The 21,706-nt window shown below is 40.3% G+C and overlaps 2 protein-coding genes across 3 annotated transcripts in view; both read right to left on the reverse strand.

The window, feature by feature from the left end:
* The window catches only part of LOC108889837 (sodium-coupled neutral amino acid transporter 3), a 34,039-nt gene extending 28,628 nt beyond the window's left edge, over nucleotides 1-5,411 (reverse strand). Inside the window, exon 1 of one of the 2 annotated variants that reach the window (XM_018686494.2) lies at nucleotides 4,666-5,411. The gene's annotated coding sequence lies outside the window, so the exon portion shown is untranslated. The remainder of the gene's footprint in view (nucleotides 1-4,665) is intronic. The other variant, XM_018686495.2, reaches the window with a different exon arrangement.
* Nucleotides 5,412-13,007: 7,596 nt separating this feature from the next.
* LOC108889847 (RNA-binding protein 5-like) lies at nucleotides 13,008-21,557 on the reverse strand. Its single transcript, XM_051074654.1, is given in 26 exon segments — nucleotides 13,008-13,424; nucleotides 13,589-13,718; nucleotides 13,825-13,925; nucleotides 14,017-14,091; nucleotides 14,283-14,462; nucleotides 14,575-14,649; nucleotides 14,937-15,086; nucleotides 15,176-15,373; nucleotides 15,493-15,584; nucleotides 15,686-15,775; nucleotides 15,778-15,817; nucleotides 15,926-16,029; nucleotides 16,113-16,185; nucleotides 16,271-16,339; nucleotides 17,461-17,548; nucleotides 17,880-17,977; nucleotides 18,073-18,233; nucleotides 18,322-18,390; nucleotides 18,500-18,560; nucleotides 18,662-18,745; nucleotides 19,595-19,668; nucleotides 20,051-20,120; nucleotides 20,614-20,757; nucleotides 20,874-21,030; nucleotides 21,120-21,173; nucleotides 21,284-21,557. Coding segments are annotated over 25 exon segments (2,526 nt in total). The 5' UTR covers nucleotides 21,137-21,173; nucleotides 21,284-21,557; the 3' UTR covers nucleotides 13,008-13,298.
* Between the last annotated feature and the right edge of the window lie 149 nt (nucleotides 21,558-21,706).

Consider the following 21,706-nt stretch of genomic DNA (forward strand, 5'->3'; position numbering starts at 1 on the left):
TGTGAGTATGTGCATCCCTCACAAAAAAATCACTTAATCACTTAAAAGTTTGTAGTTTCATAGAGAACAGCAGCTTCAGTCAGCCAGGATTCACAGCAAATATGATGAACAACCAGCTGTCCACATTAGCAACAAAAAAAAACACATAAACATAGAACATAAAAACATCCATAGAAACTGTCGTCAGGTAAGTGCATCATTTCTGAGGTCAGTATTGATATCGATAATAATCTGATCATGATATATAATATATTGATAATGTCATCTTAAAGACATTTTAAGGTTAAAAAGTAAACTTGTTTCTACTCAGTGGGTAACAAACTATAGAATGGCGAATCTGCAGTAAGCAAAGATCAGCTGATACATCACCCTGCCTGAATTACGAATGGAAACTTCAACATAATCCACTTCTATTGATATGTATGTTCAGTATATAATCGTCACCTCTCTTGAACATTAAATACAGTACTATTTAGCTCTGCTGTGGAGAAACTCTGAGTGTTGAAACACAAATGAAAGTATTCCTTAAAATGTGGTGTAAACAAGAAACATGGTTTTTACCAAGTTGGGATAAAGGATGAAACAAAACGCTTCACTGCATCAGTCTATCTAATAATGCAAATTCATTAAATCAAACAAACTAAGAGTGTATACTATGTGTATATCAGACTGTTCAAGAATGGCAAAACAGATAGACGGGGATGATCTGGCTTTAACAGGGCTGCAACTGACAATTATTTGTTGTTGATCGTTTTGTCTATTAAACATTAAAAATCAGTGAAAATGCCAAACTACCCTATAGGGTTGTCTTGAAATGTCTTTTTTCCGACTAACTGTTCAAAAGCTCAAAACATTTAATTTACTATTACATAAGACCGAGAAATGAATACCTTGACTCATCAAGTCTTTGACATTTTTTGCTCATAATATAACTTAAATGATTAATCGGTTATAAAAATAGTTTGAAAATTAATGTTCTTTCTTATCAACTCATCTTTGCAGATCTTACTTGCTGGAAAACTGACAGCATGTGACTTTTTGTCTCTTCTAATTAATCAGCTGTTGTTAGTCTGCACTGTGCCTCCAAAAGCAGGCTGTCTTTAGGGGCTGAACATAAAGGACAGCACTGACACAGCCGAGGACACAGCCTCTCTGAGGAAACCGTATGTCAGTTGTACATTAGTTTGAACAATAGTGCAGAACACAATCAGCTAACTGCCCATCCATCCAGTCCTCCCTCGCCACCACACTGTTCAATACCAGCTCTGTCTTCTCTCAATCATGTGCCCCAAAAACAAAGTACCATCCTCTCCTGGCATCTACCACCAGACTCTCTGCTGCTTCCTCCTCATCAAATGGGAGGTGAAAGAAAAAGAAAAGAGAGGGTGCATCATTGGGGCAAATGCATTCATTCAGCTGGAAGTACAACCCACGCAGTGTGTGACCACCATGATGGATGTTGCTCTGCTGACACTGTCACATGCCACAGCACACCATGGGAGCCCAAATCCCAATCCATTGACAGAGAACTCCTGAGCATGGCAGGCACCCACTGTAAGCAGATCAATGTAAGGCTTAAGAATCAACTCCCTTATAGAACTAAGAATTGCACTGAGTACAATAGCCCAGCGATGGATAACGAACAAGAATAAAACTCTAGACACAAGCTCAGGAGTCATTTATTCAGACTTTGGGGTTTCTGAGGTGGCCTAGTGGTAAGATACTTTCTTCTATGTGTCCTGCTGAATTGTCTTTGGAAATTCAGTCAAGCCCTATGAACACCAAGAGACAGTCAGACCTTATACTCTGACTTCCATATGAGGACGGCCAGAGAAAAAAATCCCCAGCTGTAGTGGTTCCCAACCTTGAGCTCTGGAATACAAAATACAAAAACCTGCTACACATGATGACAGAGATTTGAGACTCTACTCAAGCTACTGCTGATTACTGGACGGTACAGTGTTCAGGGCATAATAATTTTCTCCTACTTAGAGCTCATTAAACCAATAGGCTGGCATTTACCCTAAGTGGAGTATGTATGTAAAGTGCAGTTCATCTGTGATATCCCTCAGTATGTCCTCAAATACCACAGGTCTTTCATTAAACCAGTCTGCACTTAGAAAATGTAGAAATACTGCAATACGACCTGCTTGCCCTTAAAGGTATATATGACTTTAAAGTACCAGACTTAAGCTAGTTATGTATGCAAACACATGATCTACATTCTATACTATGAGTTTTCCAAGCTATTTTAAATCAGTACTCAATATGCTGTAGTAAGATTTGCTTTCTGATCAGGGAATAGGTTGGAAAGGAATAGATATATTGAGAACTAAAGCTAAAGGACATGTGTACACAAAACACATCACATCATTGGACTGGGCCTAGACCTTGTGCATCTAATCCCTTTGTGTATATGTCTTTGACTGTAAATTAAGTATTGTCTCTTTGTAATTAGAGAGAGCAAGGGGTTAAGTGAATACTGTACTTTAGTTTACCTTTTTAGAGACCAAAATCAAATCCCCGCAATACCTTGAGGCCAGACAGAGTCTCAAGTCCTTTCACAGTTTAATACCATCAACAAAGTCACAGCAGGGTGTTCCTTTATTCTTGCAGTGAACTACATTGCACTCTAAGACTGAACAATCCTTTCATGTTTTCTTTTCATTCCTGCAGAGGTAAACCAATACTGCAAGAGAATAAGAATACATTCCACAAGGATGCAGAGCTTTGATCTAATCACATAAGAACTTAGTGAATCGCTGTGTCTATGTCAGATCCAATAGTGAAGAAAAGAAGATGCAGGAGAAGGAACTATCAACATTTCTCATCCACTAACCTGAGACTGAAAAAGAAGAAAAAAATGTCGATAAGTTTAAAACTTTGCTGTTGGCTACATGTGATGGCTACATGCTGAAATGAGCTGTGATTTAATCATTTTTACCAATTACAACAAAGAACCACTCATAGTTGTGAATGAGGGCCGTGACCTTTGTTGCATTGCTGATGTTAATGGATTCACTGTAATCAACCTGAGAGGCAATGACATTTATATCACAATATCTCTTCAGTCCGTTCCAATATTGAGCTGTGTACAGTATGCCCACATGCTTTCTCCATCATGTACACGCACACAAATACAACAAATGGAGAGTTTAATCACACACTAGCTCAAAAGCTCAGCACGTGCAATGCCCGGCTGGGGCTGGATCAGTCTGTTCACACTGTGATTTCATCCTGGGATGGGGTAGGAGAGAGGTGGCACATGTGTCAGCCCATGACAGGCCAGAGAGAGGAAAGGCAGTCAGTTCTAACAGCAGAGGCCAAGTGGGCCAGACACGAGCTCTCGTCTGCTCCAGCCTGTCAAGTCCAGCAGTCACCGTCTCACCTGCTGCCCACAAGCCCTTGAGGTGACTCATCGTGGAGGAGAGAATGACTGGGGGTTTTGCCTGCTGCAGGTGACTCCAGAAACAGTCCTGTTAGAAGTGTTAGAGATTTAAATTGATCTATGAGATTTTATGAACCTAGCCTAGCTGGATGGATAAAGAAATGTGCTAAAAGTCATTCTATGCATGCATACAGGATGATGGAATATGCCTTTAAGAGAAATCTGGTTATCTACATGCATGTTAAAAATCAGACCAATTGGACAAAAGTAAGGCCAAAGTGCAAGCAGCATGTTTTCCTGCCAGCAACATCACACTCACAGACATATATTATGATTTGAGAGCTTTTGCCTCCTTCCTAGTTAAGAGCTGGCATCTGACCAAAAGCCTGAATATGTCCCTCAGACTAGGCAAGATCATCAAACATGAAGACCAGATGGCACCTGTAACCAAGCTGTGACGTGGCCACTCTACCAGCTGTGGATGCTTCGCCAGCACGACTTAAAAAATATGACAGGCAATCCAAAAAATTAAGCTCTGCAGTGAATCTGCAAAATCCAAGCATGGCAGTCACTGACTGTTTCAAACAGGAATTACAATGTCATTCCCAGTCCTGAGCGCCAGCCATGCAGTAAAAATAGAGTAGTGTAGAGACATTATGAAGCTGTGGTTCAAGGATCCACAGGGTCATGGAGAAGTTTCCAGCAAGTCCCCTAAACGGTCAAGTTTGATCTTACCAAGCCACTCCACTTGCTCATGGTAGTAAGAGGATGACACTTGGATAACTGTTTTAATCTGAGGTTTCACTCAGTTATCCTCTGAGATACAGAGTAAACATTTATCCAGTTGTGTACAGTTGAGTAATTTCCTGCAGATTTTCACATAAATCTCCCAAAAAAGAAGCGCACTTACGAAGGGAGTCTGTCCAATCCAAAGGGGGGCACTGAATCTCAATAGTGGGGTACCAAGCTACACACGAGGACCAAGTGAAGCACGTTTGTAATGTCACCTCTCTTTACAGGTGGACCTCGCATGTCCCTTGAATGGCACAACCTTTCGACTTTTACCTTTCATTCAGCTAACTCCACTTGGCAAGCAGACTGATGCTGCACAAAGGCTACACGTACGGAGAGCGTCGTTTTGTTTTGTATGTATTTAGATGAATTCTACTATTTATATATCTCCGTATGTGTGAAAAATGTGTTGATTTTTAAGTTTAAACGCGTTACAAAGGCTTCACTTGAAGGTTACAACGTACAGCAGCCTTTCGGTGCCTTACCAGAGAAGTACCAGTGTCCTCTTCCAACTCCAAATATCTCCACACAGACGTTTTTGCCTCCGCTCACTGCTCGGCTGCCGTGGCGTGTCGTCCTGCCTCTGCTGCCCCACTACGTCCGCACGCCTTCCCTCCAAACGCCGCTAATGTCATGTGTTTCTCAGTGAATTGTCCTCGTAATCTCTTCTCAGAAGTGGGAATGTTAAAGAGCGCCCGGGTTCCGCCTACCGAACCGCACGCACGGCGACTCACAATCAAAATTACTGTTTGTGTGTGTACGTTGCGGAGCGCGCGCAGGGACACGACGAGAGCCCCCGATTTGGCACGCGCTTCTTTTTTCTTTATTTTAATCGTTTGGAAATGATGACCGGCGTTTAGACTGGCATCGTCAGCCGGTTAAAAGGCCATGTCAGGCTGCTTTTAACGTGATGGAGATGTTAACTGTCATTTCACTCGGTGACGGTGGCGAGGTTTATTTCATGTTTATGGATTAATCGTCGTGCTTGAGCGCGCATTATGAGACAATAAGATCGTGAATAACCGCGAGGAGACCACACACACGTACACATACACACACGTCAAGTATTTATTCATAAATTCGACGGTTTCCCCTTTGGTTGGTTCCAAAAATAACGGATCTTAAAGAAAAACCAATCCAGCTGCAGTGTCTTTTTTTATATTTAAAACGCAATCAACAACGTAAACAGCCGCCTGAGCCATGTGCCACCAAAGCCCACTGTTGCTTACGCACATAGGATACGCACGCTCCATTTCTAGGTCATCGGCGCCAGCGCGTTTTGATGTCACTCCGCTCCGGGGATCGTCTCTTTTCTCTTTCCTCTAGCTCATGTTCACCAAGGAAGACACACACCTGCAGTAAGATTAGAACAGGTTCCCTCATCCTGCGAACACTTATGTGTATTCATGGAGGGGCAGAGAGAACCAAACACACATTTTCCACAAGAAACTGACTCATTCATAGCTCATTTATAGGTCACTACCCAACCTGCATACTAATACCCAACTATATACTTTACCTGTATTTGTAGCTCTATTTACTCTGTCTTTTCTAGCCATTAATTTGACATGATAAGCTAAGAGATTCTGTTTTTTCCCACAAATCCAAGCCTTTTAACCAGCAACTGCAGTTTCCTTAAAAGCTGTTACAGCAAACCTGACCCTGTGGAAAGCAGAGGACATTTAACCTCTGGGGACATATAAGCTCAGCATCCTCTCTGAGGTTCACCCAGTGGGGAACAACTACCCATTGAGGAAAGGGGATAGGGATGCTGAGAAAGTGGCTTGTGCATCCCAGAGGTCAGCAGAGGAGCACAACAGATGTATGCCAAAGTTCAAAAACAGAATCTCAAGTGCACGAAGGCACATGCTTTAATCTCTGGTTTAATTTCAGAGTGCTGTCCCCTGGTTGTTCTCTCTCCTATTCACAAATAACACGTTGGTATGCTAATTTAGGCGCTGCCAACTAATGAGGAGGAGAGGGTGAATGCAAAGGACATCTGGCAACTGATTCTGGAGGCACAGCGTTTTCATTCAGCTGTATGAACTCCCCCTGTTCTTTCCTCCTTTAATGGTGTATATGAGCCTCACCTTGCCTCATCTGTCAGCTTAAAAAAGGTGATGCATGTGGAGTTCTCCAGAGGACTTTCTGACTGCCAGGAGCAGTGCAGTGCAAGGTGTATCCATAGAAACTGGGTGTAGCAAAGGTCTGCAGCACAAGTTAGATGAGCACTGATCTGAGAAGAGATACTAAATAACTAATATAACATATAACAGTAAATATATGGTTAATTATGAACCATTTAATTAAGATAACTGCATTGAAATAGCATGTTAGCATGTCAGCATGCTAACATTTGCTAAATAGCACTAAACACAAAGTACAGCTAAGGCTGGTGGGAATGTCATGATCCGCAGGTGAGTACTAGACAAACAGAAATTTTACCTGATCATGGTTCTGTTTGAAAGGTCATTACATTTCACCCTGTGGAATCCATGGATGTATGCACAACATTTCATGCCAATGCATCCAATAGTTTTCAAGTTATTTCAGCCTGGACCCAAGTGGTGGACCATCACACAGACTGACATTGCAATCCCCAAAGCAGTGCCACCAGCATGGCAAACAACATGCAATACCTGCCCTTCAGGATGTGAGTTTCTGATCAGAGATGCTGTCAGCGGTCCCTCATCAGAGCCATAGCTGTAGTCACGTGGCACTAACTTTAAAGGATAACAAATGTGTAATATTTTAAGGTGGCTCTATCTTCAAATCCAAAAACAGTCTTTGGCAGCATCCCTATCCCCTTTCCTCAAAGGGTAGCTCTTCATTGACTTCTACTGAAAGGCACACAAAGGGTGAATAAAACTAATTTCAGGCTGGCTGCATTCTCTCTGTCTTTGCACAGAGATCACAGGTGAACTTTTGTATTGTCAGCCAATAGAAATGCTGGCAGGGATACATCATTCATTTTAATCAATCAGAAATGCATGTAGTGTGTCTGTTAGTTAGTTGGCAGGACTACATTAATTATTAATATGCATCATGATCATAATTTTATCTTATGAAAGTAACATCCTGGCATAATTAATACACATTAATACAGATAACCCATATGCTAACAGGGGGTGTATCCTTTTTAACTTCTGCTTTAAAAACATTCTCTAAGGCAAACTAAAATTTAGTTTCAAACTTCTCAGAATTTCTAGTTTCAATAAAAATGTTTTAATGTTTGATGTAAACCTTGTTTGAATGTAGTGGTGCACATTCATGGAAAAAGCAGTAAGTCATCTTTTTACAAACTGGAATTCACACACTATTGAACGTATTATATCAACAAAGCAGCCCTCTGAACAGCTTTGAATGGATTTCTGAAAACAATGGGAGCCTGTGACTTCTGGGAGGTCAGGCAAACCTGCGTAACAGTATAATAGCTTATAACTTTGGTAACTGCAGTAAATACATGAGTGGATTTAGACTGTTCAAAGGCAGGTCTAGAAGGAACAAAAAAGCTGGCCCTTTATTTTCAAACTGTACGGATATCCTCTCCTTTTCCCAAGATTGTTATTATCTTGTACCAAAAGAAATACCGTCTGTGTAATCTTCACTTGATTGACCTCAATATATCAAATTTAGAACAATCCTGTTTTTTCAAAGAAGGGTCTTTTCCAAGGAGCTTCCCTCACATGCTTGGAGCTTGATGTGTGGCCTCCTGTCTATCCTCCTAGCCCCCACCATGCACATAATTAGGAAAAACAGGAAGAAAAGATCTCATCACAGACCACTAAACCCATTCAGTTTATTTTGTTGAGCCCTGCTGGAAGATGCTCCAATCAAACTCAATTAAGGTCAATCTCCCAGTACATTCTTCATTTGGGGAAGAGATGCCAGTCACTGTGTGATTATCCAAAGCCCACTCATGGATGAGCGAGAAATAGCAATGCTGTGGAAATTACAGTACGTGGTTATGAAATTACCTGAGAACTGGTTTGAGTGAGATGCTGCTTTATGTAGGACTATAGGCAGTTTGGTGAAGGTTTATTACTGCCTTGTGAATCGAGTGTGGTGGTGACTCATGCCGTGTGAACATCAGCTAACACTGACAACACTTGACATGGTGCCTTAGGGGCTAGAAACATGAGTCAGTTTGTAGGTGTTAAGCAAAATTTATATGCCACCTCAGTTAATCAGATTTGTTTACATAAATATGATGAATAAATAATATAATAAATAATATAAGTCATTATAGCATATACCAACAGTCTTGTAATTGAGTTTTGTAAATTTTTTACTCTTCAACATCAGCACTGGCTTCACTTTATGACAGATGTTTCTTTTGTTTGTAATGCACAGTTTTTAGAAATCAGAGGAATTCAGATATTAATATATTAAGAGACTTTTGATTTCCAAAAACAGATGGTTATCTTAGAGAATGACCTGTTGTTGTGTGAGCATCCTTAGAACTTTTAGGACTTTTAATCATGCTTTTAATTTAAGCATGGACCATCCAATGTTGTAATACCATTTTGCGATTGTGAGTCACTGTAGCGTCCAGTCTGCCCCTAGTCCAACATGAGAGGATGAAGAACAAGTGCTGCCCAGAGAGCATATTCAAAGCTCTTGTCTTGTAAATTGAATGCTTATGTTGATGCTACAATAGCTATGTAGCAATAGCAAAAACTTACATAAAGCATATTTAAAGATATTTATTGTTGAACAATCCTAACTCAAAGCTCACTTGCTAAATATTGTCTCATTTCATATGAACTTCAGCAAAACCAAAAGGTTAGAAGAAAAACAAAATGGCATATTGTCAGCAACTGTAAATGTTACATAATACCACAGTACACTAGAGTAATCAGGGAGTTTCTGAAGAATTTATCATACGGAGACATCTGTCATACCAGGGGGATGCTGTTTGTTATTCTCTCCAGACTTCAATCATCTGACAAAGTTTTTACAGAAGAAGTTCACAAAGGGTCCCCTCTCCTACTCACATAAACACATAATTGGGACACCTGCCCATGCTCCTCTTTTGCCATCAAAGACACACACACAGATGCACACACAGCTCTGTAGGACACAGAAGTCCTGAGCATTATTCCTCTCTGCGGGAGGGATTCCCTGAATGAGAAGTCTTGCCATTCCAGGAGGGAGCTGTAACACAGAGGCCCAAAGAGGGAAGAAAGTCAGGGAGAACAAGAATATAGGCGGCAAAGATGAAGACATATTCTGGGATAAAAGTTTGAAAAATATGTCTCTCATTTAGTTGGCTTTTAATGTAAACAATTTGTTCCTTACATGGACCAAAACTTTTACATTTAAGAACTGCTGAAATTCTTTCAATACTATTGTCAATAAAATGTTCCTCCTCTGCCATTGTTTTCTGTTTGGTTAGAAGTTTGCTAAAATATAAAGATTTCTCCTGTATGATATTGTGCTACTTGAACTTGAGATGTAGCTGGAAATTTCAAATCTAATGTGGACCAGCTAAATTAGCTGTGTAGAAAAACAAACAACAAAAAAACCCATGTAATTAGATATACCTTTTGCTGGTTATTAAGACATCTCCAAAGGAGTATTATCAAAAACCCATCTTTGGGGCCCTGTGGGAGAAATATCCAAAACATTTTAGGAATACTAAGTAAATAATAAAGTAGAAATGCCTCATTTTATGAATGCTAAGATGTAATAATACATCTAAACTCCCCCTAAATGAATGTGTTCCTCAGTTATTGAATTCACTTTTCCTCTGTTTGGACAGCTGGCCAGAGTTTTAAACAACTTGCCTGCATGAGACAAGCGTATTACCAGTGTGGGTTCTCATGTTTGTCATGTATTTGTTCCAAGTATAGTCTTAGATGTATTTCCTTTTAGATCCCCGAGGAGAGGAACACAAACATTTCAGATGTAGACAAACACAACAGTGTACAGCACGTCCTTTGGATCAATGCGGCTTCGCCACAGTCTACCTGACAGCATGGCACTCAAAGCTTCCCTGTTTAAACTGACAACACTGACTTAATTCACAGCATTTCTTTGTGTACATACACAGCTAATAGTTTTTTCCCCACGTGGAATATGAGTTACAATCTCAAAACAAAAACAGCCCAGTCATGCCAAGATGACAAATATGTGGAGTCTTATGAATACTCCTTATTATACTGAGTAGGGTCAGCAGGTAGCAGCAAAGATTCAGTTCTACATCACTACACCAAATTAATAGGAAGGCCTGAGATACAGCCTGGACTATCTACTGCAGTCAACATGTCTTCAAGGGAAAAAACAGGAAACACACATCTAATCAAATGCTGTTAAGGACATAGATTAGATGACATGAAATCATGGGTTGTTGTGATATCAGATGATTGACAGAGAGATGTTGATGCCCAAATGTTATATCTCTTATTCTCATACTTGTAGAACCACGTGCAACAATTTCCTCTCTGTTTTCTGCATCATGTCTTATGATGTTCTTGTTTTTAGCTTCCTTTTTCCATGCTGCTGTATCATCATGTCGTAACAAAATGTATCATCATATTCATTTCCACATTTAATTTTCCTCCAACTCCAAGTATGCTTCAGTGGAGATGCAATGATTGTTTTCATATGACATGGTGCATAGGACAACCTATCAAATTCCTGTGGAAATAAGAAATTACCCAGAAATTACTCTGAGCACAGTGAGAAGATACAGCATAATGGTTAATTTCTCATTTCTACAGATATGAAATGAATGTATATGAAACATAAAACACAGTGAAAGAGGCAAAAATACAAGATCAGGCTGTTTCTAGGACATGAAGTGAAATCCTATTTGTAACACATTCTCTATACATTTGGGACATGATGTACATATGCCAGCCTCATCCTCTCACAATTTTATTCAGCACCAGTGTGGCCACTGACTGTGTTATGCAAAACGGCTTAGTCAACTGACACAGATTCTGGTAAGCTGAGCCAGTGCCACACTGAAAACTGAGTAGGCATTCACAAGTGTCCCCGTGAGACAGTGAGCACAGTTCATTTTGTGCTGTGGCACTAATCAACAGGGAGATCAAAGCTGTCATTTTGCTACTACAGGGTTAGTTAATCTGCACCGTTTAGTTGTCACACAAGAGGACACCTGGGTAAGACCTGGCATCCTTCCTTTCCATGCCACCTGGTGTGACACACGAAATCCTGATTGTACAGATGGGGGAGGATTTCTTCAGAAAAATTTAAAAAAAACAAACACATTTCAATGATTCAAATCAACTTCTAGATGTAGCAATGTGCCTGTTGTATTATGACCCCAAAAACCAGTGAGGTTAATCCCCCCACCCCCCACCCCCACCCTGTGCCAAGCAGCAAGTGAGGACATCATCATGTCACTGTGGGACAGGCAGGCTGCTGATGTAAGCAGCAGTACTACAATTGCAGCGAGACAGAGAAAAGATTTAATCTGACAAGCAATTATACATAAAAGGCACTAAAATTATCAGCATAAAAAATATACTATTAACATACTATTTTAAAAATAGCGAAACTAATATTTTCAAACCAAAGTTTCATTTGTTAAAAGATAATGTTAATGGATTTTTGTGAAGCTTTTATAATTTCATTATAATTAATCGTGAGGGGTTGAAGAAATTCCCTCCAAAATTGACACTGCCCCCTAGTGATCAGAATGAAAGTGAATTTTTGCACTCACAACACAGGTATCTACTGTACACAACACATATTTAAAAAAAAAAAAAGATATATGAAGTAGATCCTCTACTGAATCCTGACACTGGAATTTTCATATTTGAGTGTCACTCCAAAGTGTGAGGAGCACCCCAAATTACATAAGATTTATCCACAGGGAGATGAACAACCCAATTCTGGATATTCATCTTTATAGAACTAGAGAATAAAGAACACACAGCAGATGGTGGCAGGAGCTCATCCATCTTTGTGATGTATGTCTTTGAGGCTTCACACACCATCCTGACAGCCTGTCCTCAAGATTTCTCCGAGTTCTTCCAAGAAATAGCAGAAAGAGGTTACATTACCCCATGGATTGAATGACCCTAATGCACCTAACAAAGATTCTCTGGGGCATCTTCAAAAACACTGGCATTCCTGCTGAAGGAAGAGCTGGCGATACATGCCAAACACTGAGTCCCAGGACAGAGGATATTAAGGCAGCCACAGAGCGTCTGGCACAAATAATGGACATGTCGAGTGGTAGTTGAGAGATAGTATGAAAACCTTTGAAAACTAAATGATGTTACATTTGGCACCTTATGTTTCTACACTGTACAACAAAAACTCTGTACAGTTTGAAGGATACTGAAAGGTTATCTAAAAACATAACCTCTCAGATCAGATCTCTCCTCTGCCTGCATCCAAATCAAGAAAGAGACAGGCTCAGCCTGCAGATTCTAGCCATGAAATAAATTCATGTGCATTAAGAGGGCTTTTCAATAATGGCATGGGGAAATGGAAAACTGACAAGAATAACCAGCCACTGCCATGTCACTTGGAGGACTGAAAGCTTGTTCTCAAGTTCTCAGACCACCTTGACCTTTTAGTATTGATTTTAAAGATCATTAATGCCAGTCACAGTTCTCTCAGTAATTGTCCACAGCTTCCGTATATTTCTCATGTGCTGTATATCTACCATGGTAAGTTACTGTTGCTTACAAAAGCATTGAGTCCGATTTTCACCACAGGGCAAGAATGATAATGAAAAAATGCAGAGTTAACTGCTACTAAATTATTGTATATATGAAAAGTTGTCCATTTTCTACGATGTTATCTTTCTTTTTATCAGGACATTTGCTCAAAAGGGAGACAAGTATTTGTGAGCACAAAGGTCAGGTTTAATTATCACATTGATTCCACATAATTTCATGTACTAAGATTCACACAAATGTACACGTTTATACAACGGGAAACATGTTTTGAGTGACAAAATATCAAGCTATATTAAACAAAACTACATTTTATATACATAAAAAGGATAGAAATTACTGTTCAAATCTGTACAGGGAAGGGAAAAAAAGACTTTTTTTCTTGTCACAGTTGAGATCATTTGGCCACCAAATTAGGATTTCACAGTTCAGTGTGATTACTTCTCTCTCTCTCCAGTTTACTCTATCTCAGTGAAGCGTGCAAACATGGCCTTACGAACGGCATCCTTGTAAGTATCAGATGCCGAAAGTTCATATGAGCTTCCTTTAATACCCAAGCCTGTGCCCTTGGTCCTTAACGAAGCCTGTGGGGAGAAGATAATGACTGTTATTAGAGGAGATGGGTGCCCCCTCAGGTAACAGGGCTAATTGCTTTGTGAGTGAAAAAGAACACATTGACATGCATTTTCCATCTGTTATTCTGAAAAAAACTGACTGAAGTGCTGCGAATTATTGTTTGCCTACTCACCGAGATGGGAGTAGTGATGCCCTGTTGGTGGCGCCCCAGACCTTTGCCCTCCTGCCAACCCATTGCTTGCAACATTTTGTTCCCAATATTATCACTTGTCAGGCCATCTTTGGTAGGCTGTTCGTAGCTTCTGTTGAAGGTGGGTCAGAGGAGATGACAATAACGTAAAAAGATGTCGACAGAGGTTCCATTCTCCTCAAGGAAAATCACTAATCTGAAAGGTTTTCAGCACTTACACTGTTGGGGTTGGAGGTTGATAATATTTCTTCTTAGGTGCAGGAGGTTCAGGAACACCATACTTCTCCCTCCTCTCTGCAGCTCTGTCTCTGTATTTCAGCTGTTAAAATGACCATGAAACCTTATTGACTGTGTGCCCATTTGTAAAATTATTGAAGGGAAAAAAAACTGTAAATTCTTAAGGTAGATACCTCAGTCTCTTTCCTCTCCAGCTCCTCCAGCTCAGCTTCTGAAAGCCTTGATCTTCTCTGAATTTCCAAATTTTGCTATAATTGAAAATTAAATTGCGAGCAAACAAAATAAGTATCCTATTCACATATATTGTGTATTCAAGACAGCTTAAGATATATAATATCCTTTTCATTTTGAACTGAGGCTTTATACATTGAACAGATGGCAGTGCTGAGAATATTCATAGCCATTGCAGATTAAACGCCTGCTGTTTGACCATCCTCACCTTGTGGAGGTCGGAGAGCTGCTGGTGACGCAGCAGGGCCTCTTTGGTAGGGAACTGCCGTCGACACAGCAGACAAACCATCTTCTTCCAGTCTGTTATTTTCCCCTCATCATCCACTGCTCTATCTAAGCTGCCCTCTTCTGGGTCACTGTCCCCGTTGTAAGCAGCAACCAGACCACTCTGTAATATGAAAGTGGATAAAGGTGGACTGTTGTGGGATTTGCTTTTTTTTTTTTTTTTTTTTTTTTAATAATGGTGGAGTGGGGAAATAATGACAAAGGCACAAACAAACTTTAACTGAAGTCTCCAGCTCTGGCATCTTGAATTGTTCAGTCATGAGGGATGGCATCTCAAAACCTCCAAATTGCTAAAAGGAAACAACAGATCTCATTAACAAATAAAATTATTTAAAATATATAGTATAAGATTGTCCACAACACAAAGGCAAGCCCCTCATTTTATGTCCATTAATAAATAAAAAGCAAGTAGTTATGATGACGGCCATTTGATTTTAGATATCTGAAATTAATTCACAAAAAATCAAAGTATTCCATATTAAGATGTTAGTTTCAGTCTCTATCAGCAGTATACCATTACATGCCATTATTCAATGCATAACATACTACTTCGGCCTAATAGTGACTTCTACACTACCTTCTTCTCGAAGAGGGAGAAACCTGCATCTGCAGCTGCAGACTCTTTCTTGTCTTCCTCCTTAGACAGTCCTAAGCCTTGAAAACTGCTCTTAAAACTTTCTTTTTGCTTATTTAAGCTTTTTGCCCATCGTTCCATGTCCTTTGCAATCTGAAATTTGATTAACAGTTGATCAATTATCATTTCAATGTCAAGAAAGCAGCCAATAACCACAACAGATTTTTTAAAGTAGCATTTACCTGCTGTGCAGATTTGCTTTTAGGCTTCTCTTTCTTCTCTTTAGGCTCTTTACTGCTTGTAGTGACTGTGGCTGAGGAACTTGCTGTGGCGTTAGCTGTGGACGTTTTTTCTGTGCTCGTGTCTGCAGGCACAGGGACATATGTCTGCTTCTCACTGTCCCAGTAGAGGTACTGTTGAGTCTCTGAGTTGTAGTAGTACTATTGATGAGAAGCATGAGAAAAACTGTATGAACAAATAGTTTGGTATAAAATAAATGACATAAAATTGTGTTTGCCAGTATATTCTGTACATATAGTAAGACCACAAGTATACATACTTGGCTGCTGGGATCATAGTACAGGCCAGTCTGTGGATCGTAATAGTAACCCGAGGACTCATCGTACTGGTATGTGGAGGTATCAGGGACAGCTACAGATACCAAAAGAAGCACGTGTGAAACAAAAGATGCTTTCTAAATCACATAAACCTGATCCTAAGTTGGTCTACTGATACACATACGGTTATCTTACTTGATGTGCTGGCAGCCGGGGCAGCAGAAACTGTAGTTGTAACAACAGAACTTGCTGATGTTACCACTGATTGGAGTGCAAACACTAGCAGCCCTGTTGTAGTGCATCAACTACCCTTGCTAATTGATGTGACTGAGAAAGAGAAGGAAAAAATATTTTGTTTTTGTATCCACCATAGTAACAGTAAATTAATAGTTCTGGTTGCAGTATACAGTATACAGACATTGCTACACTGTCTACCTGTATGGCGGGCTGGCTGATAATGACAGGTTGGTAAACTTGAGCTGTCTGGGATATGACCACACCAGTGGCTGCTGGGATCAAAGTCTTCATTCCTGGTGCAGCTGTAGACAGTAATGATAAAGTTAGCAATTTCAGCCTTTGTATAAAAAGTACCCAGTGTGAGTGATTGGAAACCTTTCATTACCTCCAAGTAATCCATCTCCAATGACAGGAGGCAATCCTTCCGCCTGCTGCTGCCATACTTGATAATTCTGTCCCTAAATTAGAGGAAAAAAATGTTTGGCCAATCATTGGTCTTCCCTGTTAAAGTCATTGTCACAATGCAATGGACTGTGAACTTACCTGTGTTTGCTGTGCAAAGCCCTCTGGGAGAGTGATGTAGTCAGAGGTGGTGCCTGAACCTTGCTGTAACTAAACAGAGAAAAACAGATTGTGTGAGCAAAGTCAATAACAACACACAAGAACCCCAATTAAAACATGCTAAGTTGTATTTGCAACTGAACCAATATTTTGCAAATAAAATGTAAATTCAGTAACCTTTCTAAAATTACATTGCACATTAATCTCCACTAAGCAGTATCTTTTTAAATTGAGAATGAATGAACAGTGATGTCAGCAACTTCTAATATTGATCATCCCACTGAGAATCAAAACTTCACTTAACTGCTTTTTGTAGCTTCCTGGTTCTTTCATCTCATTATTTTGATTGACTAGTCCATTTAAGTTTAAGTGTTTCTGGCCCCCATATAAAACTAGACAGCCGAGCAAACACATACAAGCCAACTGTCTGCTGCTCGTCCAGCGTGAAATGGAGGAGAGCCAAAGTAAATGAAAGACAAATATCAACCAGTCAGGTGATGCAGCTATTTTTCCTCAAGATTTGATTAAAAATACAGACAGGAAATACTGGACTTATTACAAATAATGAAAAAGAGGGCTCCAAATGGATAATTATGTTGTTGTTAGGTATGTCTCTGGTTCGTGAGAGCCACTGATACTCAACCACACTGACACTTAAATTAAAAAAAAATAGCTGAAAACTGAGGAAAAAACTAGTTTACCTTATAGGGAGTAATTTGATTTAGTGTCTAAATATTCTCATTAAATTTTTACACAGCCATTAATAAATTTCATTTATTTTGCATGTGTGTTTGCCTAAAGCGACTTAAAATAAGTGCATTCAGTCATGCTAAAAACAAATCATCTAGTGCATCTCTCCCAATCAAACAACTGAAAGCGTGTTCAGTGCTGCATTATGTGTACAATTTTCTTTTTCATTCTTATCTTCAGAGCCTGTATCTCAGGAGGAAAATCTGTTCAATACCAGCTCTTCCTACACATTACAAATAGTTGCCTTTGCCATGTGCTAAATGCAAACTTTCCTCACAACACTGCTGTTCACGCCTGTGCATGCACACAATCTATTAGAAGCTCAGGCCACATTTGTTCTTTCCCCTATTTTAATGTCAAACCACTTACTTGATCACTTAATCATTAAAAAACACAAATGAACACAAGTAAAACCCTGATACCTGGCTGGATGACCACTGAGCAGCAGCAATGGCCGTGCTGGCAACAGAGAGAGCACTTGCTCTGATCCCATCAGGCTGTGCTGAGTCTCTGGAAAAGACACAGGGCCATCAGTTAAACCTTAATTTTGCAGCAAATGCAGGAGGAAAACCGAGTCCCCTCTTTAGCATAATTGGACCATTTTATTCAATTCGAGGTAAACAACAAGAACTATTTTTAAGTATAGCATGTGGGAATATAACTCCCTATACTGTGGAGTTTACACTTCATAGATCCAAAGAGCTTATACTGTATGTACTATATTCTATTCATAGAAAGCTAAACATAAACTACAACATTGTGTGTGTATGTATGTATGTATGTGTGTGTGTGTGTGTGTGTGTGTGTGTGTGTGTGTGTGTGTGTGTGTGTGGTGACTCACTTTCTAGCACTCTTGGCATAATCCACGCCAATTGTTTTACCATCCAGTTTTAGAGGTGGCTGAAGGCTCTGGAGAATGGTGAGCAGCTGAGAGGCCTCCTTTAGATACAACAATGTCACACATATATGTACAGCCCCAAAAGAAACATAGTGACATATAATATGACTATGTATTGACTATATACTGCACATACCAAAGGAGATGAAAGTTGAACAAAAGCAAAGCCTCTATTTTGCCCTGTTTGCTTGTCTTTGATGAGGCGGATGTTGCCTGCAGACAGGTTGGCATAGGGGGCCAGTATGTTCAAAATACCATCCACAGTTGAAAGGGGGGCAATGTTCCTCAAAATTATTGCTGTCAGCAAAAAGAGTAGTCATGAATAAATGCAGAATATGTGTGGTTGAAATATTTCAACAAACAACAACAACAAAAAAACACTCACTGTCTCCAGTGTAATCTCCAGGCTGCTGTGACTCCACATTTAAACCATTTACTCCAGAAGACTCTCCTTCTATAGACAGTGTTGAGAAAGAGTGACACGTAGGTAACCAGTGATCAGTACAAGCCACTAACATAGTGCAGGACAGAGCTGAAGATTCTGAAAGAGAAGCAGAACTCACCAACTTTTGCTGCTCCGCACCTGAAACACTTCAGCCTCTTCCGAAAATTGTACAGACCACACTGTAACAAACCGATGACAATGTTTTCATTTTTTATTGTGACAAAGCAGAAAAACAAAAAAGACAAAATCCGATCTCAGTGTGGTTGGAAAAAACACTCACAGCATTGCAAAGCCAGTTTTCAAACTTCTGTCTCCTGTTGCTGTAGTGCACTGCAATGCTTTTCCCCTGGATTACCAGCTTGTTCTGTGAAAGTCAAAAGCCACCAGTTATTTCAGATTCCAATGTGTTTAAACCAAAGAAGCAGGTGAGGTCTTGCCGCTACTCCACCCCATGAGTGAGAGCAGCTGGAATGGGAAAAGAGTGGCTAGGCTTAACACTCGCTGCTTAGGTAGAGTGTCTCAGGGAGTAAAACAGAACAGAGGTAGAAAGAGAAGTTCACAGAGAGAGAGCTGCAGTTCTGTGTACAAGGGAATGAGTTCTCAAAAAAAAAAAAAAAAAAAAAAAAAAAAAAAATTCTAAGTGTTTGGGACCGGAGTGCTGCCAGCTCGTCTCTGTCTCACTCCAGTCTTCGGATTTTAAATGGAGATGAGAAAATATCCAAGTGACTGAGCTGGAGCAGAATGTGCTATGAAACCGCAGGGCAGTTAGAATTAAAGACCATTTGGGCCACTCTGTTAACAGAAAGTCTACCCTTAATAAGGAGAGGCAAAAGACCTTTTGAGCTTAAGGTCCTAAAGATACTCTACATAGTCTCTGTTAATTGTAAAAGAAAACACAAAGGAATTCATTGCATTTCCAGAAGAAAAAAACCTTTATACAGTGATTCAACCTTGAATTGACAACATTTAATAAACTAAGCAGCTGAAAGCCTCTAAATTTGGCTGAAAAAGCTGCTGTAACTTAGCTGTAAGGATAATTAATCAACCAAGTGTGTGATATCAAATGTATTTACCTCTGATATCACAGTTTTGTATCCTCTAACTAAATACAAACAGATTTTATCTTTACAAACTGGTATCATCATCATTGTATTGGTTAATTGGGGCTCTAATCTCCAAGAATAACTCTAGACTTGGTGATTGTTGAGGCAACCTGATTGGTCTCCATCCATCGGGTAGAATCTTGCAAGTGATAAAACTCCACGAAGGCGAAACCTCGGCTTATACCTAGAGACAGCATTCAAATATAGACGGGAGGCGTGTTAGTTAGAATGCCTTGGTGCAACATTCAAACTCACAATGGGTTTGTACAGTCCAATTCAAAGTAAAAACGGGAGGTGGGGGAGGGTGTTTAAAAAAGGTCAAGGGGATAGTAGTGCATTCTGTTTTACCATAGCTTGTAATGTTTGTACAAAAATGGTAGAGGTATAGTACATACAGTTACCTCCTTACCTGACCATATCATCAAGTGAGACACAAAGGATCCTCTGAAAGTTGTAATATGAGGCTGTTTTTTTTTTCTCAGCGATAGCCATAAAGGAGGTAAAGTGGGTTTTAAGACAGAGCATGTGGGTGAATGTGAGACACGCCTCTGGAAAGCAACACTCACCTGTCCTTTTCTTCATCAAACGTATGTCCACAGGCTGGGGTCCCTGCAGCTGCTCGAGTGCGGTGCGGATCTGAAAAAAAGAGGCAGATGGTCAAAGTCATCTGACAATAACTGCTGTAGTTCTTGTCAAAACTGTTGATTGCCTCTTCCGTTCTAAGTTACCCAGGTCACAGAAAAGGCAGTTGACATCAGGTGACTTCCTCTGACAATTTCAATTTTCTCAGCTTTACAAATTGCCCAAACAGTCCCTCAGAACTTATGGTAAAGGCAGACTGAGTGCAGGAGCTGCCAGGTCCCACTAACACCTCCCACAATCAGCTGCTTGATGGTGAATAAGCTGTGATGCCAGACTGAATGTTTTGGTGCAGGAGGGTGCCTCTGATTTTAGCAATGTACATGTATTTAAATTTGCAAAGGGTGTTCCATCTGACTGACTTCTTGCAAGGGATTCTCTGTTCCTCATGAACCACAAAGAGGGGGGCAGCAGCTCTGCCTACCTAGGAACATTTGGTGACTTTAGTTTTAAGAAGTATGAGTGAGACTGAATGAGAACTGAGGCTTACATCATCCTCTGTGACATGTAGAGAGAGACCCCTTAGCATAATAGTCTTGCTCTCCTCCTCCTGCTCCATTTTGTAGTCCTGGTCTGGATAATCCCCCTCGTATTCATCATCAGATCTGTCACTGTTGCGTCGTTTTCGGCCCCTCTGTTGCAGACAAACAACAAATAAGGTTACAAATATTATGATTGAATTTAGAAACAAAACCTCTGCTACAGGTGTGAAGACAACTTGAGCTTACCAGGGTGTTCCTATTCGCTTACCTCTGGACTGCGTTCATCGAAGCGCTCTCTGTGTCTATCATCACCCCATCGTCGATCATAATCCCTCTCCACATCTCTGCTTCGTCTTTCATACCATTCCGGATCATCTCTCCTCCCATCCGAACCATATCTTCCACTACGCTCACCCCGACTGGGCCTGAAAAAGAAACAGAGTGCAAGTCAGAGTGACATATATGTATGAATACACTGAATATGTGCCAGTACACTGGATAACGTTTGTTTTACCTTTTATCAGTTCCCATGGATTAGTGTAGAGGACACACGTTTGATCAAGGAACTCTGTAGAAAAACAATCACAAGAACAATTGAGCCATTGAATCACAATTAAAAGAGCTGTCAGTGGGTATTTTGGTGGCAGTCAATGCAAAACTCGAAACCACAGGCCTCACCTGAAACGACTGACAGGAAACCTAACAGCGCTCAGCTGTTTCGGTTGTTGGTTACTTTCAGATAAAAAGACTGGTCTACTGGACGTTTACCGTTCAGTAAATTGTTTTTCAAAGCGAACCAAGCCCCAGCCGTTTGCTAACACAGAAGCAAGCAGGCCACTTTAGCTATGCGCCGATGACGTTAGCTTTAATGTTTGATGGCTATTGCATAGACGTTACATATCTTAGCTTACGTAAGCCGAACAAAGAAACACAACCCCGTGTCTTTCGTGTCACATACCGTTTTAATATCGCAGCGTGGTAGGTATGGTATTGAACGGATATTACAGGATCTCTAGAAGTTGTTTTTCCAGCTCTTCCGGTCTATTCTCTATTTCTACACGACTTTTCGCAAACACATTAAGTGCACATTACCGCCACCCA

The sequence above is a fragment of the Lates calcarifer genome, linkage group LG12, assembly GCF_001640805.2.
Source record: "Lates calcarifer isolate ASB-BC8 linkage group LG12, TLL_Latcal_v3, whole genome shotgun sequence".
Taxonomy (NCBI): Eukaryota; Metazoa; Chordata; class Actinopteri; family Centropomidae; genus Lates; species Lates calcarifer.